This window comes from Penicillium hordei, assembly GCF_028827395.1.
Source record: "Penicillium hordei strain IBT 12815 chromosome Unknown utg000004l_segment0_segment0, whole genome shotgun sequence".
In the NCBI taxonomy this organism is placed as follows: Eukaryota; Fungi; Ascomycota; class Eurotiomycetes; order Eurotiales; family Aspergillaceae; genus Penicillium; species Penicillium hordei.
The window spans coordinates 3,235,028-3,251,548 of NW_026623145.1; the positions used below are offsets into that span (position 1 = coordinate 3,235,028).

General features: G+C 49.8%; 7 protein-coding genes across 7 annotated transcripts; 3 read left to right on the forward strand and 4 right to left on the reverse strand.

Annotated features, from left to right (window-relative positions):
- Positions 1 to 42: 42 nt before the first annotated feature.
- On the forward strand, positions 43 to 3,067 carry N7537_008403 (leucine--tRNA ligase NAM2; the record flags this gene model as incomplete). Its single annotated transcript, XM_056899458.1, has 3 exons — positions 43 to 534; positions 606 to 746; positions 797 to 3,067. The coding sequence occupies 3 exons, from the start codon at positions 43 to 45 to the stop codon at positions 3,065 to 3,067; spliced, it is 2,904 nt and encodes a 967-aa protein (XP_056751534.1).
- A 162-nt stretch (positions 3,068 to 3,229) lies between these two features.
- N7537_008404 (uncharacterized protein) lies at positions 3,230 to 3,409 on the reverse strand (the record flags this gene model as incomplete). Its single annotated transcript, XM_056899459.1, has 1 exon — positions 3,230 to 3,409. One exon carries the CDS (start codon positions 3,407 to 3,409, stop codon positions 3,230 to 3,232), a length of 180 nt encoding a protein of 59 aa, XP_056751535.1.
- Positions 3,410 to 3,755: 346 nt separating this feature from the next.
- N7537_008405 (SDR family oxidoreductase) lies at positions 3,756 to 4,904 on the reverse strand (the record flags this gene model as incomplete). Its single annotated transcript, XM_056899460.1, has 1 exon — positions 3,756 to 4,904. One exon carries the CDS (start codon positions 4,902 to 4,904, stop codon positions 3,756 to 3,758), a length of 1,149 nt encoding a protein of 382 aa, XP_056751536.1.
- A 221-nt stretch (positions 4,905 to 5,125) lies between these two features.
- Positions 5,126 to 7,017, reverse strand: N7537_008406 (Sec1 family protein; the record flags this gene model as incomplete). Its single annotated transcript, XM_056899461.1, has 3 exons — positions 5,126 to 5,764; positions 5,820 to 6,845; positions 6,907 to 7,017. 3 exons carry the CDS (start codon positions 7,015 to 7,017, stop codon positions 5,126 to 5,128), a joined length of 1,776 nt encoding a protein of 591 aa, XP_056751537.1.
- Positions 7,018 to 7,231: 214 nt separating this feature from the next.
- On the forward strand, positions 7,232 to 9,135 carry N7537_008407 (lysophospholipid acyltransferase; the record flags this gene model as incomplete). The annotated part of the gene is made up of 4 exons (XM_056899462.1): positions 7,232 to 7,302; positions 7,367 to 7,411; positions 7,474 to 8,592; positions 8,651 to 9,135. Exons 1-4 carry the CDS (start codon positions 7,281 to 7,283, stop codon positions 9,133 to 9,135), a joined length of 1,671 nt encoding a protein of 556 aa, XP_056751538.1. The 5' UTR covers positions 7,232 to 7,280.
- An 846-nt stretch (positions 9,136 to 9,981) lies between these two features.
- On the reverse strand, positions 9,982 to 12,165 carry N7537_008408 (putative serine-rich protein; the record flags this gene model as incomplete). The annotated part of the gene is made up of 1 exon (XM_056899463.1): positions 9,982 to 12,165. The coding sequence occupies one exon, from the start codon at positions 12,163 to 12,165 to the stop codon at positions 9,982 to 9,984; it is 2,184 nt and encodes a 727-aa protein (XP_056751539.1).
- Positions 12,166 to 13,444: 1,279 nt separating this feature from the next.
- N7537_008409 (CAAX prenyl protease RCE1) lies at positions 13,445 to 14,680 on the forward strand (the record flags this gene model as incomplete). The annotated part of the gene is made up of 4 exons (XM_056899464.1): positions 13,445 to 13,496; positions 13,549 to 13,589; positions 13,678 to 14,058; positions 14,135 to 14,680. 4 exons carry the CDS (start codon positions 13,445 to 13,447, stop codon positions 14,678 to 14,680), a joined length of 1,020 nt encoding a protein of 339 aa, XP_056751540.1.
- Positions 14,681 to 16,521: the final 1,841 nt, after the last annotated feature.

The following is a 16,521-nucleotide window of genomic DNA, read 5'->3' on the forward strand; positions in this document are numbered from 1 at the left end:
CCCAATCTCTAAACTTTCCAGGCACGTAATGATTAGCCAGCCATGCAATCCCTCTCCCGACTCCGATTAACCAGCGCCATCGCGCCTGGCCGCATTCACACGCGTCCAACCTTCCGAGCCCTCTCACCAGTCTACACCCTAACCCGACTATCCAGCACCTCAACTCGCCGACTAGACCTCCCCGCTCTCGACAAAAAATGGCACGCAAAATGGGAAAGCGACCGCGCCGCGCCGCGTCTAACACCCGACGCAACAGCGAAACCCAAATCCTACATCCTATCCATGTTCCCATACCCGTCCGGGACGCTGCACATGGGCCATTTGCGTGTATACACGATCTCCGATGTGATTTCGCGGTTCTATAAAATGCGCGGACATGACGTGCTCCATCCTATGGGGTGGGATGCTTTTGGGCTGCCCGCGGAGAACGCGGCGATTGAGAGGGGAATTGATCCTGCGATGTGGACGCAGGCGAATATTTCGAAGATGAAGGAGCAGTTGAGGTGTATTTCGGCGGAGTTTGATTGGGATCGGGTATGTTGGTGTTGATTATTTGGATTCGGCGGGTTAATCGGGATGGATGGCTAATTGATACTTATGGCTAGGAACTGGCTACGTGCTCCCCGGATTTCTATGAGCATACACAGCGCATCTTTTTGATGTTGTATGAAAAGAATTTGGCGTATCAGGCGGAAGCGTTGGTTAATTATGATCCTGTTGATAAGACCGTTTTGGCAAATGAGCAGGTGAGTCGAGATCCGAGAGTATATTTTGATTTGATCTGATTTTCGTCCAGGTTGATGCCAATGGATTCTCCTGGAGATCTGGGGCTAAGGTTGAAAAGTTGAACTTGAAGCAGTGGTTCTTCAAGATCACTGATTTCAAGGAAGCACTTCTGAAAGACCTTGATTCTCTTGCCGGGGGATGGCCGGAGCGTGTCTTGTCGATGCAACGCAATTGGCTTGGGAAGTCTTATGGTGCCAAGGTCACATTCCCTGTGACCGTCGGACGGTATGACCAAGTGGATGTGAATGTATTCACTACCCGGCCAGACACTTTATATGGCGTGGAATATCTGGCACTCTCGTTGAATCACCCTATTGTGTTAAAAGCTGCCGAGAAAGATGAGGCACTTCGCAAATTCTTGAGTGATGCATCGTCGCTTGCACCGGACTCCAAAGCAGGATACCGGCTGTCCGACATTGAGGTGTCTCATCCATTGTGCAAAATTGATGCGGAAACCCCCCACTTGCTCAGGAAGCTTCCTGTCTTTGTAGCTCCTTATGTCCTTAGCGACTATGGCGAGGGAGCAGTCATGGGTGTTCCGGGCCATGATACCAGGGACATGATGTTCTTCAAGGAAAATGTCAACCCCGACTCGATCCCTGTTGTTATCGAAGCTGAGCCAAGTAGCAATGAGGCAAATAGCAGTGTCGTCCCGTCAGACACAAAGGCTTTCACCCAAGAGGGCTTCTTGACCTCGCGATGTGGAAAGTACCAAGGGTTACACTCCAAGGAGGCATCAAAGCTGATTGTCAATGACCTGGAGCAGGTCGGTCAGGCTGCTTTCGTCGAGAGCTGGCGCCTACGGGATTGGTTGATCAGTCGCCAGCGATACTGGGGTGCGCCTATTCCCATTATCCACTGCGGGGACTGTGGTCCTGTGCCGGTGCCCGACAAGGATCTTCCAGTACAGCTGCCGAAGATCGAGGGAGAGTGGCTCAAGGGAAAGAAGGGAAACCCTCTAGAATCCTCAGAAGAATGGCTGCACACAAAATGCCCCAGTTGCAATGGTCCCGCTCGACGCGACACAGATACCATGGACACCTTCGTGGACTCATCCTGGTATTTCTTGCGGTTCTTGGACTCTGCTAACAAGGAATCCCCATTCTCTCCTGCAGTGATGCAGCCAGTGGATGTGTACATCGGTGGTGTTGAGCATGCCATTCTGCATCTTCTCTACGCTCGATTCATCTATAAATTCCTCTCTCAATCTGAGTTGTCCCCGAATAGGAACTCTGCTGTACCTGCAGAACCATTCAAAATGCTTCTCAGCCAAGGCATGGTCCATGGAAAGACCTTCACCGAGCCCTCGACCGGCCGCTTCCTTCTCCCGGCGGAAGTGGACCTAACCAATCCAGACAAGCCTTTGATAAAGGGAACACAAGTTGCCCCTAATATCTCCTTTGAAAAGATGTCCAAGAGCAAGTACAACGGCGTGGACCCTACCACCACCACATCAAAGTACGGCGCCGACGCTACTCGCGCACACATCCTGTTCTCTGCACCAGTCAGCGAAGTTCTAGAATGGGACGAAACCAAGGTCGTCGGCGTCGAGCGCTGGTTCAACCGACTCTGGAAACTCATCCAAGACACCCAGCAGACCCTGGCGGAGGCGTCATTCTCTGTCTCGGAAGCAGATCTGAAATCATCCACTACCCACGCTGCTCCCCTCCCATCATCACTCCAGGACCTAAGCGACTCCGACGCAGACGCAGTCCTAGCCACCCACAACACCATCGCATCCGTCACGACCTGCATCGAAACCAACCCCTACGGTCTGAACACAGTCATCTCTGACCTAACCAAGCTGACCAACACCCTTGCTTCAACCCCCGCCTCCTCCCCTCTCATCCTATACCTATCCATCTCATCCCTCCTCCGTCTACTAGCCCCCATCGCCCCAGCCTTGGCCTCTGAATCATGGGAAGTGCTACACGCAACCACAAATACCTCTACAACACCAGCACCATCAATCCTTTCATCACCCTGGCCAAGCACGCTCCTCACACCAGACCAAGCCGAAACCCTCTCTTCTCGCGGCGGCCAGACAGTCGCCGTGCAGATCAACGGAAAGCTCCGCTGTGCGGTAACAATCCCGCGCATGGAGTCGGCGACAGCATCGCAGGGCAAGAATGCCCCTTCACAGGAAGAACAGGATTGGATTGTTAGTCGAGTTTTGGAGACTGCTGAGGGGAAGTCGTGGCTTCAGGAGAAGAATGATTGGGAGAAGAGACGGCGGGTTATTGTTGTTAAGGGGGGTAAACTTGTTAATGTTGTTTTCTGATTCTCCATTAGATGTGGGATTTGTATTACCATCTTGGATAGACATGTATATTATTTGTGATATGTATTGTATACAGCTTTCTCTTCTCACTTTGTTTTTCTTTTTTTGGAAAACAAATATAGTACCAAATATGCCATCGCTCCTCTTATCAGGTTGGAGCAGTTAATGCTGCTGGTTTCCATCGTTTCCTTCGTCATACCCTTGGTTATCTCCGTGATTCTTTTGGTACAAAGTCTCCAATGTTACGATCACATCGGTCTGCAGCCGTGACTTCTCCAGCCGTGAAGCGTGTGTAGCGTGTTTAGTTGGGAATTGGTGGTGGCCACTAGGACGGAGGAACATAACTATATCTCTTGGAATCTTCTTTCCTAGAAACATTTATATTCCTCATAATAAATCGAACTATTCTATATAGATACATCCCAAAAGCCCGCTAGAGCCAACTAACCTAGCAAAGTAATACCATGCCCACACCCCTTCCCAGGTTATGGTTGTAATAAGAACTATATAATAAGAACTACTCTAACATCAACAGGATACTTATCTCACGAAAGCTACAACAGCACATAGGAAACCCGCTGACACCTGGGGATATGCAGGTCGGTTACCTAAAGAGGCTCCTTGATCAGGTTTGGGTATCATATTGGGTATCATATAACATATAAGAGGTTGACAAATTCCAACAGAATCACCCATTACCCAATTCACTCCCCCCTTCAGCTTCCTGAAACGAAGACCTCTCACGCCCACCTCCAATCGGCAGCTGCGTATCACCCATGGGGAAACTAAGATATTTCCAATCCTCAATCTCCTCAATAATACACTTCAACCGATCCCGCACACTCTCAACCGCATATGTACCCAGAATCAACCTCAAAGGCGGATAAGAGCAATGTCCAAGCTGCCAAACCAAATGCGCCGCCTTAACTGCACTAGCCGGCTGCTTATCACCAAGCCACATAAGCATCCGTCGCGCATGCGCCGCCGGCGATGTAGTCGTATTATACGGCTCACTGGGTGGCTTAACCAAGAAATGACCGTAAAGCGGCAAAGGCGCCGAAAGCTGATGTTCAGAAGGGTTCGGCGACTCAGGCGAAACCAAATCCGTAATATCATCACGGCGCATATGACCCGGTTCAACAAGCGTACCCTTAATATTAAAACTATCCACCTCATACAGCATACTCTCCATCAAGCCCTCGACAGCATATTTGGAAGCACAGTATGGACCAAGCCCCGGAACGCCGAGGGCACCAGACGTCGAGCTGAAAATGAGATATCTCCCCGCGCGCCGCTGACGGAAATGCGGCAGTGATAGCTGGATCATGTTCAGTGTTCCTGTGAAGTTTGTTTCGAATTGGTTTCGGATGTCGAATTCATCTTGGTCTTCGCAGGCGCCGATGACGCCGTAGCCGGAGCAATTGGCGATTATGTCGATTTGGCCGAAGTGGGATATTGTTTGGTCGATTACGCGTTTTACGGTCTCGCGTGCTCGTACATCGCATAGGAGGCCGATGCAGTTGGGGGATTCGAGCTCTTTCATTGCGGCTGGGCTATTCTCGTAGGTGCGTCCGACGGCTGCTACTAGGTCGTTATTGCTGAGGGCAGTTTTTACAAGGGAGCGGCCCATGTGCCCGGTTGCGCCGAAGATCTGGGGGGTGTGTGTTAGTTTGTGTTGGGGTGGGGTTTGTTGGTGGGAGATGGGGATGTATACCAGCCATACGAGGGGTTTGGCGGGATTCTGGGGGCCCGGCGGATCGGTTGTTGAAGGGAGATGGAGTCTTGGTTCGCGAGGTGGTGGTGAGGAGGGCCCTCCTTTTGGGGATGTGTGCTCCATTGATGTGTGGCTGTCAGGTGTGGGGAGAGAGGAAGATGAATCTCTCCGCATTTGGGGTCTTCTCTCTCTCTCTACGGAAAGCTGTAGCGACAAATGCGAAATAAGTTACCAATAAGTTGCCGTCAGCTATTTTCTTTGCTATTTCTTGTAGAATTGACTCTCATTTGCAGGATTTACTTGATATCACGCTATTCCATTACCATATACACACTAAAACACAATTATCGTCCCACCTCCCGTCGCAGCCGTCCCGCAGCTGTCGAGGGTCCTGGTTCGGGCCAACTGCCCACTGCATCGTCAACCTCTTCCAAGAAGGTTGCACTATTGTGAATTGAAGTGCCACCGAGAACGACTCGCACTCCCGGAGAGCTGGCATTAACCTGTGCTACCATCTTGGCCTCCTCATACGTGGTGCCGCCAACCATAAAGATGATAATGTCTTGCGGCTTGTCCCGCGTGTGTCCACTACCCTCGAGGAAGGGGTACTGCAGTTCCTTCAGGCGGCCTTTGATGAGATTTTGAAGAGTCACTTCCAGTCGCGGGGAGTGTTGCGTGTAGACGTTCTCGACACCTTTGAGGCCCTTAAAGCGGCTGCTTGCGCCGGAAAAGAATGAGGTTGATTCGAAAAGATCGGAGAACCCGCCTGCGACTGGTGGAGCTTGGAGGGAGTGGTGATAGGCGAGGAGCTTGGGGATAATATTTACGCGGTTAGATGAGACTTCGCCCGCTGTGACGAGGAGATCAAGGAGAATTGGCAGCGCGCTGTTGGGTTGCTTCTCATAGCGAAGAGCGTAGAGAGCCACTAGACGTAGCTTGTTATCTGAGGGCACGTTTGGCAGCGCGATGATTCGTTGTAGTGACTGGAGAAGAGTAAGTTCGTGAGCGAAGCATCGTCAGTTTAAGATTCGAACATACTCTAAGATCATTGGAGTGGTTATCATTGCATGCCAGGCTCTGCTCCAACTCGCTCACGTCGAGGAGGGTATCCTCACCAACACGCCGACTGAGTTCGCCTACCAGGGTAACGTGCTTGCTCACATTACCTGCCAGCTTGCGGAATTCGGGATAATCCTCCACAAAACGTTTCATGTCCGCAATGGATTCGATATTCGCAGTGCTTTGGGTTTTGGTTTGATACTGCTCCACATATTCTTTAATGTTCTGACCCAGATCACCAAAGTTCTGATACATATTCTTCTTAAAGAATGGGTCCTGGTCCTGAGCCAGGACAATCTCTTTCAGCTCTGGTCGGATATCTGGCACATCCTGCAGATCCACGCGGCCATTGTTGATTCCAAGCATCTCATGTACCATCGCCTGGTATGTCCATTGAGTCAGCAACGGGGTGATGGGATCATCGCGGCGGTCAAGAACGAGCAGGATAGGCGGTGTATCCGTCCGGCGGAAGTTAAATAGCTGCTCCTCCTGTGTGATGTGGTATCGGACCTCCGTCGCTAATTTCCGGGCCAACAGACTGTTCTTCTCATAGCGAATAAGTGGATTCTTCTTCAAGGCGAGAAGTAGGGCCAGGACCCCCTCTGTGGCTCTTTGTAGTGAATCCGGGTTCCATAAGTCCGGCGAATGGCTCCAGATCCGTTGCAATGGGAAACCCATCCCTAAAGAGCAGAGGTCCGGGTTGATTACGAGGAAATCGGCGAACTGTTCCTGAACCGACTGGACGACCTCGTGGCTGTCCGCTTCTGCGAGCCGCTCGAGGGCGGATTTGCGGATAATGTTACTAAGATAGATGTAATATTCGCCATACTTAGGTTCTCGAAGCTCGTCGATCAAAAACTGAATAGAGGTGGGTGATGGGCGCACAAAGCACAGGCATCGTAGATGTCGCATCTTCTCGCGCGCGGCATTGTCTAGGCGGTCGATAAGGTAGACCTCATGATTGAGGAGGGCGGACTGGGTAATTGCGGTCGAAACAATAGGGACCTATCACGATAGGAGTTAGCGATCTAGATGAGTATATTGCTAGCTAGGTAAAATCACCCACTGTCTCACTATCAAGAAGCAAGATCTTCATCTTGGATGACGACGCTCCTGCGGACTCACCCACGGTGACCATCTTGGAGATGTACCCCGAGGCGGCCGCAACGACGTCCATAGTGGGTAGGATTCCAGGAAGTAAGTTCTCAACGTATTATATTAGGTCCTGATTGAAGCTGTTGAAGCTGTTGAAGATCGAAGGGTTAAATATGGAGAGGGCGGGAAGTTGTTGGGGTGGAATTTCTACTTTCCACATGACAAGCTGTTTTCCTTTTTTCTTCACCTCTTTTTTTTTTGTTTTCTTCTTTTTCTTTCTTCACTCTCGTCTGGTTTTCTGATTCTTCTTGTTTTGTCTGTTTTCTTCTCTACAAGGTCAACAATATGTTGCCTTATGTAGATCAGAGTATGTCTACTTCCCTCATACAAGCTCTCAAGCTCCTCGGTCCAACTAACACTCCTCCCCGCAGTATTTGAGGTGCCAGCTCAACTGACTGGCGCATCGACTGATGAGCGTACGATCTTCCATTTCCATAAGCTCCCGACATTACTAGCAATTTCTGACCTCCAGCTCCAGTCAAGCTGATCGGCTCGTTCCTCCTCTCCTACCCACTGGCCGCCCTCCTCAAGCGTATTCCCGATGGCCAACCCTGGAAAAAGAATGTCTTCATTATCGCCGTGTCGCTATTCTATATTGTTGGACTCTTCAACCTCTGGGATGGCCTACGCACCCTACTATACAGCGCCGCAGCCACCTATGCGATCGCCTACTATGTGGATGGATCACTGATGCCGTGGATTGGGTTCCTTTACCTGATGGGTCACATGTCAATTAACCACATCGAGCGTCAGAGGGCGAACGACAAATCAGCCGTTGACATTACTGGAGCGCAGATGGTCATGGTCATGAAACTTACCTCCTTCTGCTGGAATGTTCATGACGGCCGTCTGCCCAAGGACCAACTCTCGGACCCGCAGAAGTACTCTGCTATTATGAAGTTCCCGAGCATTATAGACTATTTGGGCTACGTGTTTTTCTTCCCTTCGCTCTTTGCTGGTCCTTCCTTTGAATACGTGGACTACCGCCGCTGGATCGACACCACGCTCTTCGAAGTCCCCCCGGGCACTGACCCATCCAAGGTACCACCCACCAGAAAGCAGCGCAAGATCCCTCGCAGTGGAAGACCTGCCGCAATGAAGGCCGTCGCCGGACTGGTCTGGATCTTCGCGTTCATCCAGCTGAGCTCATACTTTACCACCGACTTTGTTCTTTCAGACGAGTTCTTGCAGTATTCCTTCCTGCGTCGCATTTTCACTGTACATATGCTTGGCTTCACTTCTCGCACCAAGTACTACGGTGTCTGGGCTCTGACTGAGGGTGCCTGTATTCTATCCGGCATGGGATACAACAGCTTCGACCCGAAAACAGGCAAGGTTTTCTGGAACCGACTGCAGAACGTCGATCCGTGGGCCATGGAGACTGCGCAAAACTCGCACGCTTACCTGGGCAACTGGAACAAGAACACCAACCACTGGTTGCGCAATTACATCTACCTCCGTGTCACGCCCAAGGGCAAGAAACCCGGCTTCCGCGCCAGCATGGCTACTTTTGCTACCAGTGCCCTCTGGCACGGTTTCCACCCAGGATACTACATGACCTTTGTACTAGGCTCATTCGTTCAGACCGTAGCAAAGAGTAAGCACCAAGGCGTCTCCATAAACTAACCCTCCTCCCATAACTAACCACACAATAGACTTCCGCCGCTACGTGCGCCCCTTCTTCCTCACGCCCGACGGCACCAAGCCAACGGCAAACAAGCGCTACTACGACATCCTCAGCTGGCTAGCAACACAGCTAACCCTCTCCTTCACCGTCATCCCCTTCATCATCCTCAACTACGAGAAGTCCGTCACCGTCTGGTCTCGCGTCTACTTTTACGGCATCGTCAACTGCGCCGTCTCCCTAGTCGCCTTCGCCTCCTTCTCTCCGCTTAGAAAATACCTCGTCTCGCAGCTGAAGAGCCGCAACCGTCCCCACGTCGCTCGCACCGCTAGCACCGAGTCCGTGCGCCCGCCTGTCCTCGGCTTGCCGAATGATCCCGAGCGTGACTTTGACGAGGTTGTGGCAGAGATCAAGGCCGAGATTGAGTCCCGTGGTAGACGGGGAAGTACGGTTAAGATGCCTACGGGTGAGGACTTGAAGGTTGCTGTTGAGCAGAAGATTGGGCGGAAGTTGTAGGTGGGAGTTGACAGTTTCGGTTTGAGCACTGTGTGGGGTGGTTGAATTCATTGGATAGAGGTTGGATGACCGTTGGATCGGCTTTATAAAACAATAATTAGGAGTGTTTCGTGTTTATTCTATTTAATAGTGGCGACTTGGTCGAGATTGGTCTCGTCTAGGTCCGAGGTGTCTATAGATGGTTTGCGCGGGGAATAGCAAGCTTTGATTCGATTACTATTACTTTAAGCGGAGTTGAGTATATATCATAAGTAAATTGTGATACATAGAATGCTGAAGAGAAGAGAGAAGAGTGAAGTAGAGAATGAGTACCTGCGAATGAGTGTGGTAAAACCCAGGTTCAAGTACAAATCCAAATCCAAATTCAACATTGGAAGTCAAAAGCAAAATAACAACAAGAAACATATATCCATGACACAAATGTATAGCAATGCAAACCAAGGCAGTCGCCATGCATAGAACGCAATTCCAGCAAACATATGAAGCCAATCAGTAGGGCAATGTTGAAACGAGAAAAATGTAAAATAGAAGAGGATATTTAGGTGCGTTGAAGTCGTGGAGTCGTTCAGAACAAATGTGCAGGCTGAGAAGAGAAAAAGAAATAAAAGAGAAAAGGGGGAGGATGAATAGTCAATAATCAAAAGAGAAAAGAAGGTAGTAAGGGGAAAGTCTGCACAGTATCAGTGAAGAGCAAGGAGAAAAGAAACCAGTCGAGTGGTTCGGGGGGAACTCAATCCCCGAGGGAAAAAAAAAAAAAAAAAAAGAAGAAAAGAGTATCAAAGATAGTCTCAAATGATGAAAGTCCAAGTCGTAAGAGCGTAAAAAGAAAGATCGCTGTAAATAAGCCTAAAAGCCCGAGGTAGTCCCAATAACAGCAAGCACAATAATAATAACCAGAATAACCACACCCAGAGAAATCATCCATCGATTAAGATTCCTCCACCAACGCGCATTATCCCTCCTCCTCTGCTGCAAATTAACACACTGGGCCTCGAGCGCATTACCAACATCCGACCCAACCTCGAACTCAACCATCTGCGGGACCTTCGGTTTAGGCGGCAGTGGCAGAAACGCTGCAATACACCAGGCAGGCGGGAAAATGAATCCCACGCAGAAAGAATAGACCTGTATATTTCGACGGCCGAGGACAGGCTCGTAGCGCGAGTCGAGTGATGGCGGACGCCACCGACTGGTCGACTGTTGTGGGACACGTCGGTCGGGCACGAGATGTGGTGACCAGCTGTGTCGGAGACGGTGGAGGTGGCTGCCGGTGAACTCGCCGTCTTCAGGTTGTGGGGATGGGACCCAGTGGGCGCGTGGATCGCGGGGATCACTTTCCAGACGGCGTTGGGGGATTGGTTGGGGGTTGCGTTGTGGGGAGGGAGGACGGGGACGTTCTGTGGAGCGTTCTGGGGAGCGTTCTGGGGAGCGGGGGCGGGGGATGTTGAGGGGTCCTGGGACTAGGTTGAAGACGCTGGAGTTTGAAGTTCCCGGTCTGGTTGATGGTGGACGACTAGCGTCTATCATTGAGAGAGTTGAGTTCAGACCCATTGGTTCGTGGAGGTAGTAGACTTTTGCCCACGTTGGGAGGATGTTGAGGATTGTGCTTGAGCCTGTTCCTGGGCGTTGGAGGCTGCGGGTACTGTTGCTCCGTTTTGAGCCGGAGGAGAGGCTTTGGGAGAAGATTGGGCGGGAGGGGAGTTTGGTTAGGCTGTCGAGGCGTTCGTCTTCGCTGTCGTTTGAAGGGTCGACGAGCCAGACGGAGGATCTGGTTGTTTCTGTTGCCAGGGCTGCTTGTGGCGGTGGAGTTGGCTCTGCCATCGCGCGGTCTGAGTCTGAGTCTGGTTCGCCGGCGAGGTTGGTTAACTCATCGGCGGACCAGGTGGAGGAGACTGTTGATAGATGCGGGTTCCAGCGGCCTGATGCCAAGTGGGGATTGCAACGTCCGGAGGCAGGACCAGGGGTGAAGTCGCGTTCTGATGGAGCTGATGTACCAGCGCGGGAGCTTGAAGATGATGGCGCGCGAATGCGTGGGTATTGAATAGGAACTCCATTGTCGATGGCTGCCTGCAAGTCAGAAGCAGAGCGGAGACTGCGAGAAGATGACGTTGCTGATTGGGAACGGTTGCCTGATGGTGCCCTAGATGACGAGTGGAACGAAGCGATGGATTGGGCGAGCGGGCTGGAGTGGAATGAGGCTATAGACTGAGCGGGCGGGCTGGAGTGAAATGACGGAGATCCATAGGACTGCTCGGATGATGCCGGTTGGAAGGCATTTTGGAACCAGGGTGCAGAGCCGACGTGTCTGACGACGGTTCCTCGTGAGTTATATGAAGAGAGTGAGTTCGTCCGCGGGTCTGACTCCGAAGATGCTGTAGCCGGACGGTGGAAGTTCATGCTCGAGTTATCCAGCATAACAAAGTTGGGACTTGACGGGGCCCCGATTTGTTCGAGGATGGGGCTGGAGTAGCCCGTTATGGACTCGGCAGAGGACTTTGGCGACGTGGATGGCTCGGATATTACGGCTTTTATCGTTGGGGTGGTCGTCGGCAAGACCATCATATCGTCGTCGGAGAACTCGGCTTCTGAACTCTCGGACCCATAGTCTGGTGCTTTCCCCAAAACGTCTGGCAGTGATGACTTGCTCGAGGATGGGTCATCATCCCACAACTGCGGGGGTGAGTTACCGGTATCCACGGTGGAGGATATATCCCAGCTACCAATTGAGTGATCTCTGGGGCTGTTGGGGGCAGGTTGGCTAAAGGTCGGGGGGGAATACGCCGATGTGGATGGTCCGTGGTGATCTGAATAGCTAAAACCGGTGTCTGATATGTATTGTTGTCTGCCGGGGAGCGGCAACAGAATCTGCTCGGGCTTGGTCGGGAATGGGGTCGCGGTGTACATGTCGAGGTCTTCATCCGCAACCATGCGCAATGACCGGGTCGGTGATCTTTCATTTGAGTGAGAGGGTGTACGCTCGTGCAATGGCCTTCTCGCGCGCGGCGAGGTGGACCGAACGGGAAAAGACATTATCTGGAGACACTTGGAGCATTGATTGAAAAGATCGAAAAGCAAAAGCGAAGGCGAAGGCGATTGTCGAACCAAAAATGTGTAAACAAGGTGTCAAAAGAGTGGATTGTTTGTTGTTTTCCGAGTATTCGAGTATTCGAGGTAAGGAATGTGGTGCCCTTGGATATCAAGGATTCTATAGGCTGATGTTCATCAAAAAAAGAGCGTGGGTAGACGTTGCAGAGGTTCGTCACAGATTAGTTCGTTTCAAACATCCAAGGCCATTAAAAGAGTGACTGGCGGAAAAACAATCATTAAAACGTTTCAAAACAAAAAAAAGGGACAAAAAGCACAGAACGAGAATCAAAGAAGCAGAAGCAGAAGCAGAACGTGAGACACTTTGGAAGGGAGGAATTTTGTTGCCCAGCGGTGAGCGTCTAAGCAAGTGAGATCTTAGACCGGTGGGGGATGCAGGGGACAGCTCTTAACGATTGGCCTAGACCGAAAGTACTGTAGGTGGACAATTGAAATTGAAAGCAATTCATGCAATTGGTTTTCTTTTTTCTTTTTTGGTTCTGCTGGTTGTTCTGGTTGTTCTGGTTGTCCTGGTTTCTTGTTGATTGTGTTGATATTTCCTATACCACATCGGCACATGGGAGCTATCATTAATATATAAAATCCATATTTAATGCGGAGTATCCGGCCAGAGCCACACTTGACTCCTTGAAACATTTCTTATTTAATCGCCTGTTTTAGGTGGAGCCTGTGTGCGTTGTCATGAACTGCCACTAGTTGATAGCGCATCTCCCTGGCAGAACGGGCAGAACAATAATGATATGCTCATTGCCAATAGATATTTGGTTCCTCGTGATCGGAGAATAACTGTTCACGATCCCTCGCATTGACTCACATTTAAGATGAGAAGAGACTCAAGGGGGTTGGGATGAGAGGGCTCACATCCAGTTTTTTTTTGCACGGTCCACCAGTTCGAATCCGGTTTTGCTTAAGAAACCCTGTTCACTGAAACTGAGTTGATTATACTTGGATAGTATATATATATCATATATGTATTATATATGTATATATAGAATGAAATAGCCAAGGTGTCAATATCAAAAAGAAAAGAAATTGACATTGATTTCCTGTCTCAGTCCATGGTGCGTCATGACAATACCATACTGTATTATACTATTTCCATCCAATAATCACCTTTATCATTGTACGGTATCAGGAACAAAGAACACACCCTTCCTCTTTTCTCCCGCTGAAAATCCATAAATAGCAACTTGAACCTCCCAACATGGCACCCGTAGGGATAATGGCTCAACTCAGGAGTCTATACTCCAAGCAGGGTAAGTCAGGGGTAAAATTTAAAAAAAGAAATATTAGCTAACACGAAACCAGATGAACCTGCCCTGTCAGAACACACGGTGGCATTTCTATCTGTATGTAGAACTCCTAGAAACACCAAGAACACAAGAACAGAAGAAAGAAAAAAAACACATCTCTAAATCTTATCTAACTCCCGTACAGGTCCTCCTCACACTACTCTACGTGGTCCCATTCTATATCTCCCCAACAACCCGCCCATCCCCAAGTCTCAGTCGCGATGCCCCGTCCGTGATCCGTGCCCGCATCCGCGTCGTCACGGGCTCATGTATCGTGAGCTCCGTCCTGGTCCTCTGGCTCATCGTCGAGGAGGACAATTCCTCCCTCGGTGCCGGTGTCAGACTCCTCGGCTGGTGGCCCGTCGGCCTGCTAGAGACCCTTCGCAGTCTTCTCCTAACCGCCATTCTATTCCTCGGTCCGCTCTTCGAGCGTGGCATTGTCGAGGGCGAATGGAAGTTCTGGTTCCGTCGTAGTAGTCTCTCCGAGTGTCTGGGTGGCTGGATTGGCTGGAGGAATTATGTTGCAGTAAGCACTGTCTTTTCTTTTCTATCCCTTTTTACCAAAAAAAAAAAAAACAAAAAAAAAATCTAACATCACCCAGGGCCCCTTTACCGAAGAAGTCATGTTCCGATCCGCGATGGTCCCGCTACATTTACTAGCACACACCTCGCCGGGTCGAATCGTGTTCCTGGCGCCGCTGTATTTCGGCATCGCGCACGTGCACCACTTCTACGAGTTCGGTCTCACGCACCCAGACACGCCGGCTGTAGCCGCACTGCTGCGGTCGCTCTTCCAATTCGGCTACACGACTATTTTCGGCTGGTATGCGACTTTCGTGTATTTACGGACGGGCTCGTTGCTATCCGTTGTTCTCATCCATAGTTTCTGTAACTGGTGTGGATTGCCGCGGTTCTGGGGACGGGTTGAGGCGGGTGAGACTATCAGTCCCCCTGTGACTCGGGGTAAAGAGGATTCTGATGATGATGTCAAAATTGGGGTCAGGGGTAATGGTGGTGGGTTGGGTGTTGGTTGGACGGTTGCTTATTATGTGCTTCTTGTTGCTGGGGCGGTTGGTTTTGCTCAGGGGTTGTGGCCTTTGACTGAGTCTTATCATGCTCTGGTTTCGTTTTCGGGGAAGTCGAATTAGGTTATAGCTTGAGTTTGGGGTCTAAGCTTATTTCATTTTGGTCTTCCGGCGTCGTCTTTTTAATGGCTGTTATATTTAGTGTTCGGTTTATACATTGTGAACCAGACCCATATCCCATACGTGGAATTGCTGGTCATTGACACCACGTTTCTATATAGTACAACCTATCACTTAGAGTGGATATATATTATCAACTTGCTACGGGTATAAGGGTCGCGCTGAGACACCATTTAGGGCAGTTTTCTTCAAAATTAATGTACAGTACGAAGGGATATAGCCAGTGTCAAGAGGGTATATTAAATCGATGAGTATTCCTGATTTGGACCTCACTAATTTGTGGCTATGAGCAGCTGGTGTGGTACATAATGGATCATCGGGCCCGATATATATACAGCTGCAGTAATGAACAAAGGTTCCGATTTTTGTTATATTTTGCCCTAGTTAGTGGTTAAATCTCTTATCTAATTACTTAGGTGTACCTCCTAGGTACCTACCAAGGTAGCGGCCTGAGTTCGCATCTAGATAACATTGCACTCACCTCCTGCCTACCATCTACTACCTACTCACTAACTTGACCGTATCATTCTCTCTAACATTCACCCTGATACATACGACCATAGGGTGTGGAAAACAGGGCTTCCCGTCCGCTCAGCCGTACTTAAGCCACACGCCGGTGAGTTAGTAGTTGGGTGGGTGACCACCAGCGAATCCTCACTGTTGTATGTATTTTTGTATTTTCTTCTTTTTTCTTCTTTGGAAAGTCCCTCTTGCCGCCCTACTCTTCAGCCTGTTCAGCCCGTTCACGATTTAAATTTTGGTTATAGCGGGAAAATTTGGTAGAATATGGATCATGTGATATCTACCTACATAATAATTTATGGTAAGACATGTCCTAAGGTCGGCAATTCAGATGATCCACGCTATATCATACCGCTTCTGTTGCGACGCGAACTTACCTAGGTGCACGGCCATCTGAGGCCAACATCCTCAACCTTGTCGCCGAATGTGATGGATCAGAAACAATCCGAGTGCCTAAGGTCTACCGAGTTCTCAATATTGAACCAGATGAAATATACGGTTACAAATGCATGATCCTTATGGATTTCATTGATGGCGTTTTAGTTGAGCAATGCTGGGGTGATTTGAAACAAACTGAGCGTATGAATGTTGTCTCTCAGGTTGCTTCAATGATAACTACTCTGCGCTCTATTCCGCTATCTCAAGAGCAACAGGATCAGCCTGGCCCGGTGGGCTGTGAAGGTTTTGTAGCTCATGGATACTGGTTTACCGATATTGGAGCTGGTCCGTTCAGGTCAAAGGCGCATATGGAAACTTGGTTCAACCGCCGACTTGACATCACAAGAAATTCCACCAGGCGCCCAATGATGTCCCGCTGTTTCACTTTGACAAACTTGTTCTCACTCATATGGATATTGCACCCCGTAATTTGATATTAGGCTCTGATAGAAAGGTCTGGTTGATTGACTGGGGCGACGCTGTGATATACCCTGATGGATTTGAGATCGTCTCACTCAAAGCACGGAGATTCGAATCGCCGGAGTATACTGATATGTTACTTGAAATACTTTCCAATACGATTCCGGAACATGAGGAGCTACTTCAGCAGCTAAGGTCAATTGTATTTGCGTTGACTACTGGGCAGTGGTTGAGGAGGGAAAGATTGGACTTTGGTCAAATTTAGTCTTGTAACCGAACGTGAATTGATCTTAATTAGTAGGGTGAGATGTACATAGCGTCAACGTTAAGAACCCATTTAAAGGGCATTTTTCTGTCTCCTAAAAACCGGTAGACATTTGGAGTCCGCTCTGTAAGATCGTAAG